Below are 12,365 nucleotides of genomic sequence, written 5' to 3' on the forward strand. Positions count from 1 at the left end.
GTGCGTGACGTGTCCCCGCGGCGTGACGCGGCGCGGCGCCCGGGAGGGGGAGCGCGCGGGGGCGGGGCGACGGCCGCGGCGGAAGTCGGCGTCTGCGGAGACGAGAAGGACGGGGGCGCGGCCCAGGCGGGGAGCCCGGCCGGACGGCACCGCCCCGTTTCCCGCCCCCTGCCCTGAGCGGAAGTGACGACAGCGGCCGCCGAGGTCACTTCCTGCTGGGGTGGATGAGGAGGAGCCGGAGACGCCGCGGAGGAGACCGGAGCGAAGACGGGCCGCGCCGGGGAGAGGTGAGCCCCGGCCTCGTCGCCGGGCCTTGGCGGGCCGACCCGGAGCCTCGCGGGCGGCATCCCCGGGGTCGGGCCGCCCAGCGGGCCACGCACAGGCCCGGCCGGGCCGCCGGCAGCGCGGGGGCGGCAGGGCCCCGGGGTGTGAGGGGAGCCGGAGCGCGTTCGTGTGGTGGCTCCGCGGGGCCCCGGGGCGAGGCCGGCTTGGCCGGAGGCAGGAGGGAGACAGGCTCCGGGGGCCGGGACCCCGCAGCCGCGGAGCCGCAGCGCCGGCCTCGGCGCGCCTCGCCCTCCCGGGCGGGCCGCGAGCTGTGGAAGGGCGAGGGCCCGGGGAGGTTGCAGACGTGCGACGAGCGGCCTCGCGGGGACTCTGTGGGCGGCAGGGAGAGGCGTCTCCGGGCTCCTGCGAGGGGGCGATCGGGGAGCCGGGGGGTCGGGAGGAAGGTTCCTGGTCAGGTCCTTGCCGCGGCGGGACTTGCACCCCCGAGTCTTGCGGTTGGAGGGCATTCCCGCGGCAGAATGGGGGCCCCGCGTTCCGACGGAGCGATCCGGCGCTCAGAGTCCGGGGCAGCTTCCTGGAGCGGCGGAGAGCAGTGTTTTTCCTCCGTCGCGGTCGCGGAGATGGGAGCAGCCCGGAGAGGAAGCGCTGGCCTCTGAGCTCTGAGGCCTTGTTATTGTGTATCTTGTGTGTGGGACTGCGTGTCTGTGTTTGTGTCTGTTTTCTCCTTCCTTTGGGGTGTTTCTGTCGCCCTCGTTCCCTGGTCGTTTTATAGACTGAAGCTTACTGATTATCCTAACGTATATGGTGAGAAAAAGAGCTCAAAGGATCTAGAGGAATTCTGTTTAGATGAAATTTCCAAGATCAGGAACTCGCCCCCACCCCACCCCACCCTGAGGCCATTGAGGCACCTACATTCCGGCCTTGAGCGCTCTTGTTGATGTGGGTGCTGCGGCCCTGTCATCCACCCTGGGGAACCGAGAGTGTGGCCCTGCCCCCTCCTGCCCGCATCTCCCTGAGGCAGCTTCACCCCTCCCTCCTTTTTGCTGAAGGGTTGACCGACACAAAGCTGCTTGCTGCCGGGAACAGGAAACTTATCGAGGAGCTGTAAGTCTGGGTGGAATGAGTTCAGATCAGCCAGACTCCTCCACCTCCCCAACAGAAGCTTCTCAGAAATGCCGGCCTTCTCCCCTCCCCGTTAAAGGGAGAAGATGTAAAAATACTTCTCCAAGTAACGTAACTGTACATGTGGTGTGTTTACTTCCTGTATCCCACGGTGTTTTTCAAGAAGGAGGGGGCAGTCTCCGACTGGGAGGAGTTTCCTTCTCCCGTCTCATATAAGTCGAAATAAATCAAAATCAGATGTTTTCTTGAGTGGCACAGGGACTTGGATTTTTTCACCCTTTTAAACTGGTACATCTGGGTGAACTCAGGCATGTGTGTCTTGGCATCTGGGCCTGTCTGGTAATCGAAGAGAACGGTTTGGCTTGTTTGGGCTGCCTCTCTGGACCCATTTCACGGCACTCTTCCTTTTTTTTTTTTTTTTTTTTACATCTGAAGGGCCGGTCTGGGGGAAGAAAGCAAATACTAAAGACAGTGTTTGCACTTTGTGGTTTGAAGTCAGGTGAGAGGTAATTATGGCCTTTGAAGCCGATGACCCGAGGACCATCATTCGATGACTTGGGGATTAGCAGTTTGGAGGTGACCTATTGGAAAGAAAGCGGGTTACATAAGGAGGGAAGACAGGGAAGGAAGGTGGGGAAAAGGCTGTGCCGGAAAACGTTGGGAGGATAATAAACAAATAGCACCTTAAAGTAATTGATGTGGCTTGTGTCTCTCAGCAGGAGGGTGAAAATGAAAGCAGGCTGTAGCATCGTGGAAAAGCCAGAAGGAGGTGGAGGTGAGCAGAAGTTAATCATCTCTGATGTACCTGGAATGTTCCTCCCGGGGTTCCTTTTCTCTCCACTGGGGCTCTGTTCACAGATGTCAGGCTGTGACCAGACGGTCTGACTGGGTGGATACCGCCAGCACAGTTGTGGGCTTGTTTCTTATGAAAGTATATTTAACGTGTCTGGTCACCACACCTTTATCCCGGGCTTGAGTCTCCTCCCTGTTGGAGACACAGCTCCACCCTGGGGGAGGGGGCAGGGTAAGGGGTCTTTCAGCTCTACTTTCCTAAAACGTTAGTTTGTCTTTCCCGTTTGTTTCTGTTGGAACTCTCATGCCCTCGTGGAAAGTAGGTGTGAGATTTAGTAGCGTAGGAAAGGGCGACAGGTTGGGACACCTTGGTGCGCCGTCCGGCTCTAGCAGATCAGATGATTGCCCCAGGGAAGGTGACGCGCCTTTGCTCTCCCCTCCCCTGTTGTGTCAGCCCCAGCTGACCGAGGGGGTGTTTATGGCATGTTTGCACAGCACTCCTGAGATTCTGAGCGTCGGGGTGCGAGGTCGGGGATACTGATAGGTGTGTGCCCGACTCCTGACTACCTTGATCTTGCCCTTTTCACATTAAAGGGTATCAGTTTCCCGACTGGGCCTACAAAACCGAGTCGTCCCCAGGCTCCCGGCAGATCCAGCTGTGGCACTTCATCCTGGAGCTGCTGCAGAAGGAAGAGTTCCGCCACGTCATCGCCTGGCAGCAGGGGGAGTACGGCGAGTTTGTCATCAAGGACCCGGACGAGGTGGCCCGCCTCTGGGGCCGCAGGAAGTGCAAACCACAGATGAATTACGACAAGCTGAGCCGGGCCCTCAGGTGAGGGAAAGGATTCCCAGATCCACGGTTTTAAGAGATTGGAAGGAGACGAAGCAGTTGGGTGAATGTTGGATAGAAAGGGTATCAGGTGGTAAGAGACTGCTCTGTCGAAGTGAATAGCAACGTGTGGCTTTAAAGTGGGAGTATAAGAGCTTCTGGATCTGAGTAGCACAGGCACAGGAGGGAAAGGCATATCTTTGGTCATATGTAGGAGGGATTCCAGCGTGGTTGGCATCGGATCCTGACAGACAACCGAGTCCGCTCTGCAGTGGGCGAGGGTGTGTGGTGAAACATGGATTGGAGCTCACTTAGAATCCAAAGGATGAGTTTAGACTTCCCTGTTAGAGGTTGGTTAGACTTTCTCTCTTTAGGCTTTCCTAGAAGAAACAGAAAAGTGAGGCAAGCACACGGGAGGAGGGTTCGCTGAATGGCAGTGACCTCACCTTTCAGCAGCCGTATCTGGGAGCTCCGTTGTCGGTCCAGAGGTCGCTCCAGCAGGTCTAAAGATTGACCACTTCAAGGTTTCTCGGGTTCTTTTTTTCTCCCCTTGTCAGTTTTTACATTTCATAACCCGTTAGCCCTCCAGGGGCCAGAAGGTAGGTTATAACCCGCGCTGCTGAATAGATGCGATGCCAGAGACTCCGGGTCCATTGAAGCCCCTGCCTCTCTTCCTTCTTAGCGACCTTGAGCGTCAAATCTGCGGCAGCTGTGCTGGAGCCGCTCTCATCCTCGTGAAAGTGAGGCAGGCCAGGCCGACAGCTGTTTCCCAGATCAGGGTACACGACTGTTTGACCTGCCACCATCAAACGGTTCTGCGTTTCTGTGTCTGCGCTTTGCGCTCAGGTCTCCAGACTAGCCTTAATCAGGTCTCCCAAGAGACTAGTCTGCCCCCACCTGGGCAAGGCGGCGACATACAGTGGGATAGGAAGGAAACAGAGAATGGAACTGAAAGTGTAGAGCGATGGACGACAAAAAGGTGGCTGGGGCTGGGATAGGTGTTCAGGATCTGAGAGTGCGATTGTCTTTGCAAAGCCCTAGCCAGGCACTAGAACCTAGTTTGAAAATGGAATGGGAAATGGAAGCTCTTAGGTCTCCCAGCCCTAACCTGAAGGCCAGGCTGCGGAAGGATAGTGACGCTTCCATGTAATTTAGAGCAAGAACCGTTTGTCTCGATGGTTACCTAAGTGTATCAAGAACCGTCAGTAGCTAGAAGGTAAATTGACACGTATTCCTATTTTTACAGATACTATTATAACAAGAGGATCCTTCATAAAACAAAAGGGAAAAGATTTACTTATAAATTTAACTTCAACAAGCTGGTGATGCCTAACTACCCATTCATCAACATCCGGTCAAGTGGTAAGAAGCAGACTGTTCTGGGGGGCGGGGGGGATGAATTTTGAATTGAGAAAGGATTTTAAAAGCCCAAGTCTAAGTCCTGGCATGTTGAAGGATTTTTAGAAGTGCTGAAGTCAGGTGGATTGCCTCCAGGGTCTTGTTCAGGTTTCCCTATTTGTCCTGTACAGGGAGTGACAGCCTTTGCAGCCTCAGAAGAGGTGTGTTTAGTTGTGTCTTTGGTTGCCTTTTCTACATGTTTTTTGTATCTCCCAGATATTCTTGTTCTGTCTTCTTTAGGAACTATGTTCCACAGGTCTGTGTTCATCTTTCAGGTCAGAACTCAGAGTGTTAACACCCTGCCCAGAGGCTCTTTCATAGACGAGGGCCTGTTTCTACAAACACTTCCGATTTTCTATGAAACTACCAAGCTCTCCCTTATCGAGTGAATATCATCAAAACCACAGCATCCTTAATCACAGAAGGGGAGGTTCATATGTTTGCAGTGAAAAGCAGGGTCTTTGATCTGCACTAGCAACTCCTCAGAGACTAAGATCTGGGGTTGTTTGACCTTCTTTCCTCTTACGTGCAGCAAGGCTCCCTCTAGACTCTCCTCTAACCACTTTCCATCACCACTCCTCACGAAGAGTTGAGGTCTGCCTCTGCCCTTGCAGAAGGCACCCTCTTAGAACGGGTTTGCTTTTGTTTTGTTTCAGATGGAAGTCTTATCCCTGTCCAAGAAAACAGATTGTATTTAGTTTCTGACCAGCCCATCAATACTGTGTTTTTGTGGAGTTGGGTGTTAAGGCAAAGAAATCTGATTGTAATTCTGCAGATTCTGAGTTCTCAGAGAAAAGTTGGAAGAAACTTGAAAAATCAGAGCGGGGGTGTGGCCGGGAGAATATACTGCTGAGATCCATTGTAGATAGGTAATTACTACACACAACAAGTTAGGGCAGTTTTAGCTTGACTCTCCTATCGGTAAAGTCCTGTCTCTCCTGTAGCCACTCCCTCCTATCCCTGGGGCATGCGCTTGAAAAAAAAAAAGTGGTATTGGAATGCATCTCTCTAATTACAACCTGTTTTCTTTCCTTGTGCCTGAGGGAGAGGTGTTAGGAAATCAGACCCATTCTAGTCACTGGAATCTTGTTTCCTCTGTTTTCGCTCCTGTCCCCTTCTGCGTACCTAAGGGAATTGAGACTATGGATGGGTAGTACACCAACAATTTTGAAGAAAATGTTGGTGTTCCATACCTCCTGCCTGAAAAAGGTTCACTGCTTTTGTTTGGACCCATTTTTTCCTATTGAAAACCCTGAAGTCCAGCCAGCCACTTGAAGAGCCTGGAATGGGACACATCCATTAGCCCTTGGGAGTTATATGCTTTTCCGGGGCAGGAAAATCGGGCCCCTCACTCTGTGAAGTCTCTGGTGTGCTAGCCCAACAGTACTGGCCTAGCACAGCCTGTTCTCCCTGATGAAAGCAATCGGACCAACCTTGATCCTTAACTAAGCTCAGGACCCTGATCAAATGAAAAGTCACAGGGAAAGGAAAAGAGTATACATTTTGTTTGTGTATACCACTTGGTTGCATACGTCCTGGGTACAGATAACTCCAAACAACTGGAGTCATCAGTTCATAAAGGACTTTTACCCAGACCAAATGTTGTTTCAGGCTTAACTTTTATGATGACGGGGAAATGTAACATTTATTGAACAACTGCTTAATGAAGGTACTTCTGCTGGGTGTGTTTATGAATTCTGTCATTTAACTCTCCCAGCCTACTAAACTATACATCTCCAGATTCACATCTTACAGATGATAAAATGACGGATGACGGCAAAGTCAGAGATTGATGAGGGCAGGTTGAGTAGAGTTATTGTACAGAGTTGTTGAATAGTTTCTCAGGAAACAATTCCTGAGAGACTGAGCTATTGACACTCACTCTTGTTTATTAATAGGTCATACTTTCCTCCCCCAAATTGGGATTCATTCATTTGCTCAACAGATAACGTGTTAAGTCCTGAAGACAAAAAGAAAAGATTACGGAGGAGTTCTTTCCCTCAAGGAACTTAAAATTTAGCGGGAGAGATCAGATATATGAGGTCTAGCACAATTCGGAGTAACGGTGTAAAATGTGATAAGCACTCTCCGTAGCAGAGCCCTGTGGATTTTGATTCTGGAGGTCAGACGGGTCATGTCCAGATGGTGGCGATATGTGTGTGCTTTTAGGAGACAGTAGATGCTGATGGTAACATACCCAAATAATACAGAAACTTAGAGTGAAAAGCAAAGTGAGCGCTCTTTTCCCTTCCTAGCAGTCCTTGCTGTTGACAGTTTAGGGTAGGGTGCTTAACATGTGGGTGGCATCAGAAGTACTTCTACGTACAGCATTTCATGTTTATCTTGAAAGCGTGCTATGAAATACGTTATTGTATATGTGTCTTTTAACGTTTACTGTCTTTGCATAAGAAACATTGGGAAGATGCAGAAGGTACTAGTGAAAATGGTTACTTGTCAGGGTGGGGGGGTGGGCAGGACAGGCCATTCCAAGGAGGGATTTGAGAGCTCTCACTCTGTGCCTCCTCACCCCCAGCCTGGGTTTTTACAGTTCTCTTTATTTTGGAAAACTTTAAACCTATGAAAAAAAATTGCAAAAAATAGAACAGTGATTCCTCCATCTAGATTCACTAATGGTCGACGTCGTTGCCACATTTGCTTTTTCTCTCTTTTTTTTTTTTAAGTTTATTTTTGAAAGAGAGATTGAGACAGAGAAGGCTCTGTCAGCACGGAGCCTGATGTGGGGCTCAAACTCACCAACGAGTCTTTTTGAGGTTAAGTTGCAGACAACACGACATTTCTCCCATGTTCCCCCCGTAGTTCCAAGGACCTTCTCTTCCACAACCACAATAACATTAACACACCCAGGAAATAAGACATTGCTCTAATACTCTTGTCTAACATATGGTACGTAATCAAACTACATGTCTTTTACAGTTTTTATTTTTAAACGATGATTACCGTGTAGTAAAAAATTACTCGTTGTAACAAATAGTTAACGTAGTTAGCTGTGTGCCAGTACTATCCTAAGGACTTTATAAAAATATTAAACCTTTTACTTATTTTTTTTAAGTTTTTTATTTTTATTTATTTTCAGAGATAGAGAGCAAATAAGGGAGCGACAGAGAGAGAGACAGAATCCCAGGCAGGCTCTGTGCTGTCCACACAGAGCCCGACTCGGAGCTCGATCTCACGAACCGTGAGATTATGACCTGAGCTGAAATCAAGAGTCAGACACTTAACTGACTGAGCCACCCAGGTGCTGCAACCCCTTTAGTTTTTATAACATGAGGATTAGTCCTTTTACTATCCATTTTACAGGTAAGGAATCTGAGGCACAGAAAGATGAGTAGATTATCCAGAGTCACACAGCTAATAAGTGGTAGGGCGAGGGTTTGAAAGTAGGCAACGGTCCTGTTATTTCCATTTTGCAAAAGGGGGTTAAAAGCCAGTTGGTTACAGGCCACAAGGTAGAAGGTGCCAGAACTGAGATTCAATGTCTTTTTTTATTTTTTTTAATGTGTATTTATTTTTGAGAGAGAGAGAGGGAGACAGAGTTTCCAGAATGGGCTGTGCACCATCAGCACAGAGCCCGATGGGAGCTTGAACTCATGAGCTGCGAGATCAGGCCCCGAGTCGAAGTCGGATGTTCAACTGACTGAGCCACCCAGGTGCCCCCAGAACTGAGATTCAAACCCAGATTTTGCAGCCTTGCCACCCAGATTTCATAGTGGCTCCTCGAAGGCGGTCTTGTTCTAAAGCAGTGTTATTCAAAGTGTTTTAAGCAGCAAGCTCAGTTTTTCAAACAAAATCTTAGATTTGTTCTCTCAGCACATCTACCCCATAGAAAAGTGTTGCTGCTACTCAGCGTGGGAGGCGAGGGCCCATAGTGCTGCCCCAGCACGTGTGTTCTCTGTTCTTATTGCAAATCAGCATACCTTAGCCTGTGTGAAGAAGGAAGTAGAAGTTTAAAAAAAGAAAACAGACTGTCTAGGAGACAGGACCTTCCTCCCTCCCTGCCGCTCCCCAGAACACACCTTCCAAACACATAGAAGCAGCTTTTTTGCTTTTCGGTACATGTGCTCTTAATACAAAATTAAGACGCAAATGAGTCCAAAAGAGAATTTTAGCCACTAATAGGCTGGTAGAAGAGATCCTTTTGGCCTGAGACGACCTTGATGCTACTCGGATTGTATATACAAGGTCATCTACCAGTTTTTCCAGTTGTAAGATTGAGTTACTGGCTTTAGGGGAAAAAGGCCCTACGGAGCCGTTTCCGCGGAACTTCGGTTTGGGAAATGCTACTCTGGCACAGTTCCTCAGTCGCGTGTGCCTAGAAAGCCACAGTGCACAGCCCGGCCACCTGTAGAGTCCTGGCTGAGGATGGCCCATTGTGTCAGCAACGGAAGGGGGCAACTGATGGGGGCGCTCTCCGACCACACCAGGCCTTACACCCTCTTGTTTCTTCTCCTTGGTCTGGTACTTTCATTTACTTGGCTTTTCTTATTTTTTCCTTCTCCCATATCTCTGCCTCAAGAGTGTAGAAAGCCCTCCTGACATCATCACTGATAGAAGCCACTGGTACCTCCCAGGGGCCCAAAGGGTCTCTGAGGCCTCAGATGGCATCCCTTTCCTCTGACTTGTTTATAGAAGGACCTTGGGGGGAGTTGAGAACTCGCAGGCCTCTGAGGCTGATGTTTAGTGTGGTGTTGGTTTTTGCATCAGTTAAAGTTTCGGTACCAGCAGGCAGACGTGGGAGAGGGGGGTAGTAGGTCCTCCGTTTTCTCCCAGCCTCTTCAGTGCTTGAAAGCAGGATGGGAACGGAGAGCATTGTATGGAATTTGTTAGAGGAAAATAGATTTACAGACATCAAAAAATACTTGAATCTCTGTAGTGATTGTGTATCAGAAATGACAAAGGATCTACCACAGCAACTCACCTTAGTAAACACGTGGCCTTTTCTTTTTTTTAAGCTGTTTTTGCTCTTAAATATGGTCTTGTTCGTGACCTTGTATGTGAGGTGCAGAGTCTTTGGGCTTTTAATGCATTGCTTTACATACATGTCCTTTCCAGTTTTGTTTGTGTTTGATTTGCTCGCTTGTTTTATTGATACAGCCCAAACTATGAAAGTACTGAGGGGCTCAGTACATTTTTTTTATAAAAATAAAAAAAGACTTGGGGCGCCTGGGTGGCGCAGTCGGTTAAGCGTCCGACTTCAACCAGTTCACGATCTCGCGGTCCGTGAGTTCGAGCCCCGCGTCAGGCTCTGGGCTGATGGCTCAGAGCCTGGAGCCTGTTTCTGATTCTGTGTCTCCCTCTCTCTCTGCCCCTCCCCCGTTCATGCTCCGTCTCTCTCTGTCCCAAAAATAAATAAACGTTTGGAAAAAAAAAAAAAAATTTTTTTTTAAAAAATAAAAAAAGACTCTTTGCAAAGCTGAGAATTGCAACAGGTGATACACGCACAGTAGTTTGAGTCGCCGAGGAGAAGGCTCGTGTGCCCATCTGTTCGTCCCGCTGACCCAGACTGGGCCCCGACGAACCCGTTGGCCCCCGGCTGCTTTATTACATCTAGTTGCAAACAACGGGGAGTCCCCACTGTGGTGGACGTGATGTTGGAGGACAGACAAATAAGAAATGTGATTTCGGACGCCCGGCGGGCAGGAGGCTAGGGGAGCCCACAGCAGCCGCCTCCTGGGGAGGGAGCTGAGCTGCAGCTGCTGGGGGGGGGGGGGGAGGGGCAGAGCGCGTGCTTCCTGCTGTGACGAGCTGTAGACCCCCCCCCCCCCCCCCCCCGTGCTGCTTACCAGGGTGCTGCTTATCAGGCTGAGCGTGCCGGCGGTGGGTGACCAGTCCTCTAAAGTGGCCTTTGTCTCCTCCGCCCCCACAGGTGTGGTCCCCCAGAGTGCGCCACCAGTGCCGACGGCCTCTTCCCGGTTCCATTTCCCCCCTCTGGACACCCATTCTCCGACGGGCGACGTGCAGCCCGGGCGGTTCTCCGCCGGCTCCCTTGCCGCTTCTGGCCAGGAGTCCGGTAACGGCGCCGAGAGAAAGGCGGAGCTGCCGGAGCTGGACGACGGCTCGGCCGCCGACTGGCGCCGGGGCGTGGACCTCCTGTCCTCGCGGAGTGCCGTCGGTGCGGGAGGGATCGGCCATCAGAAACGCAAGCCGGACATCATGCTTCCTCTGTTCACCAGGCCCGGGATGTACCCTGACCCCCACAGCCCCTTCGCCGTCTCTCCGCTCCCTGGCCGTGGAGGCGTTCTCAACGTCCCCATCTCCCCAGCCCTGTCCCTGACGCCCACCATCTTCTCCTACAGCCCGTCCCCGGGCCTGAGCCCCTTCGCCGGCAGCGGCTGCTTCTCCTTCAACCCTGAGGAAATGAAACACTACCTTCATTCTCAAGCCTGCTCCGTGTTCAACTACCACCTGAGTCCGCGGACATTCCCCCGTTACCCGGGCCTCGTGGTCCCGCCTCTGCAGTGCCAGATGCATCCTGAGGAGTCGGCCCAGTTTTCCATCAAGCTGCAGCCCCCGCCAGCTGGGCGGAAGAACCGGGAGAGGGTGGAGAGCAGCGAGGAGTCCGCCCCCGTCACTGCTCCCCCCGTGGCTCCTGTCCCCCCGAGAATTAAGGTGGAGCCGGCCTCCGACAAGGATCCGGAGAGCCTCGGGCAGTTGGCGCGGGAGGAGGAGCGCTCCCAGGAAGAGGGCCCTGTGCCGGGCAGGACCACGGAGGAGGAGAAGGGCACCCTCTTTGCCCGCCCGGCTGTGCCGGTCTGGCCCTCCGCACCCGTCGGCACCCCGAGCGAAGAGCCCCTAGAGGTGGCTGAAGACAGTGAGGACAGGCCTGGCAGAGAGCCCAACGCGCCTGAGAAGAAAGAAGACGCCCTGATGCCCCCCAAGCTCCGGTTGAAGCGGCGTTGGAACGATGGCCCTGGAGCCCGCCAGCCGAGTAAGAACGGCGCGGCCCTCTGGAGGGGGCCGGGACCCCGGGGCTTGGCCGCGGCCGCCGACGCCTAGAACTGGCGGGGGGTCGGGGACCGTTTGTACTCTAGTCACACGCGTCCGTGTATTTATGTAGCGAGATTGGGGGGGGGGGGGTGGGGGGAGGGAGTTAGACTGGTTTGATCATTCTAGGGGCATAGACTTGTATTTTTATGTTTGGGGGACGGGATGGGCATCTTCTGTTGTAAATTAGGTGGGGTATGAACACTTTCCCTGGTGAGTAGCACGCGGGGAGGTCGATGAACTGAGAGGAGGAGGGGCCTCCGCTTCTTGGGGAGGCTCACACTTCCCGACAAACTCTCTCGGGGGCCTCGCTACGCCTGGCCCCGTCTAGTTCAGGTTCCAGACTTCTTTTCTATTGTATTTATATATGGAAAGCCATTAATGAATTTCTTTTGCTCTGAGAGATACACGTAAAAGGGAATAGGGCATGATCAGGAGGGTGAGTGGGGAGAGCCCATTCATACTATGGGTGTCGCCTGAGAGGTTTCTGTATAATTATTTCAGGGGAGGAATGAGATAACCTGTCTTACTGGGACGGGGGGGCGTGTTCAGATGTTGCTTTTTTCCTCTTTTCCTTTGTTGTTGTTGTTTGGCGTTTTTTCCTTTGCTTTAAAAAAAAAAAACCGTTTGCAGGAAACGTGAGACGTTTGCGCCGGTCACAGGCGGGGGTTGGGGGTTCCACAGGGGCGGGGCCGGGGGCCCCACTGCAGGTTTCTCAGACTTACCCCTGCTTCCCGTAGTGAGGAGCTGTAAACTCTGGTTCAGGGAAGCAAGAAGAGGGCGGGAGGACATAACCCAATGCCTTTAAAAACAAAACACATACAAAAATGATCTTCATCTTTCCTTCTCCATCGTGGGTTTGGAGAGCCAGGCTGCAGCGTGGCCGTGGGCGCGCTGAGCAGCACGACGTGGGAGATGTCTTTGCGTTGCGTCTGGT

General features: G+C 52.0%; 1 protein-coding gene across 2 annotated transcripts; it reads left to right on the top strand.

Moving 5' to 3' along the window:
* The first annotated feature begins 205 nt into the window (after nt 1–205).
* ETV3 (ETS variant transcription factor 3) lies at nt 206–11,507 on the top strand. 2 transcript variants are annotated; one of them, XM_047092837.1, is made up of 5 exons: nt 206–287; nt 2,124–2,182; nt 2,794–3,031; nt 4,275–4,390; nt 10,311–11,507. In XM_047092837.1, the coding sequence occupies exons 2-5, from the start codon at nt 2,137–2,139 to the stop codon at nt 11,438–11,440; spliced, it is 1,530 nt and encodes a 509-aa protein (XP_046948793.1). In that variant the 5' UTR covers nt 206–287; nt 2,124–2,136; the 3' UTR covers nt 11,441–11,507. The 2 variants fall into 2 exon arrangements, with proteins under 2 accessions (XP_046948793.1, XP_046948794.1); XM_047092838.1 differs by having other exon boundaries at nt 237–287; nt 2,127–2,182.
* The last annotated feature ends 858 nt before the right edge of the window (nt 11,508–12,365 follow it).

The sequence above is a fragment of the Lynx rufus genome, unplaced genomic scaffold (genome assembly GCF_022079265.1).
Source record: "Lynx rufus isolate CCGP_SWC_20201006 ecotype Redwood Valley unplaced genomic scaffold, mLynRuf1.p SCAF_31, whole genome shotgun sequence".
In the NCBI taxonomy this organism is placed as follows: Eukaryota; Metazoa; Chordata; class Mammalia; order Carnivora; family Felidae; genus Lynx; species Lynx rufus.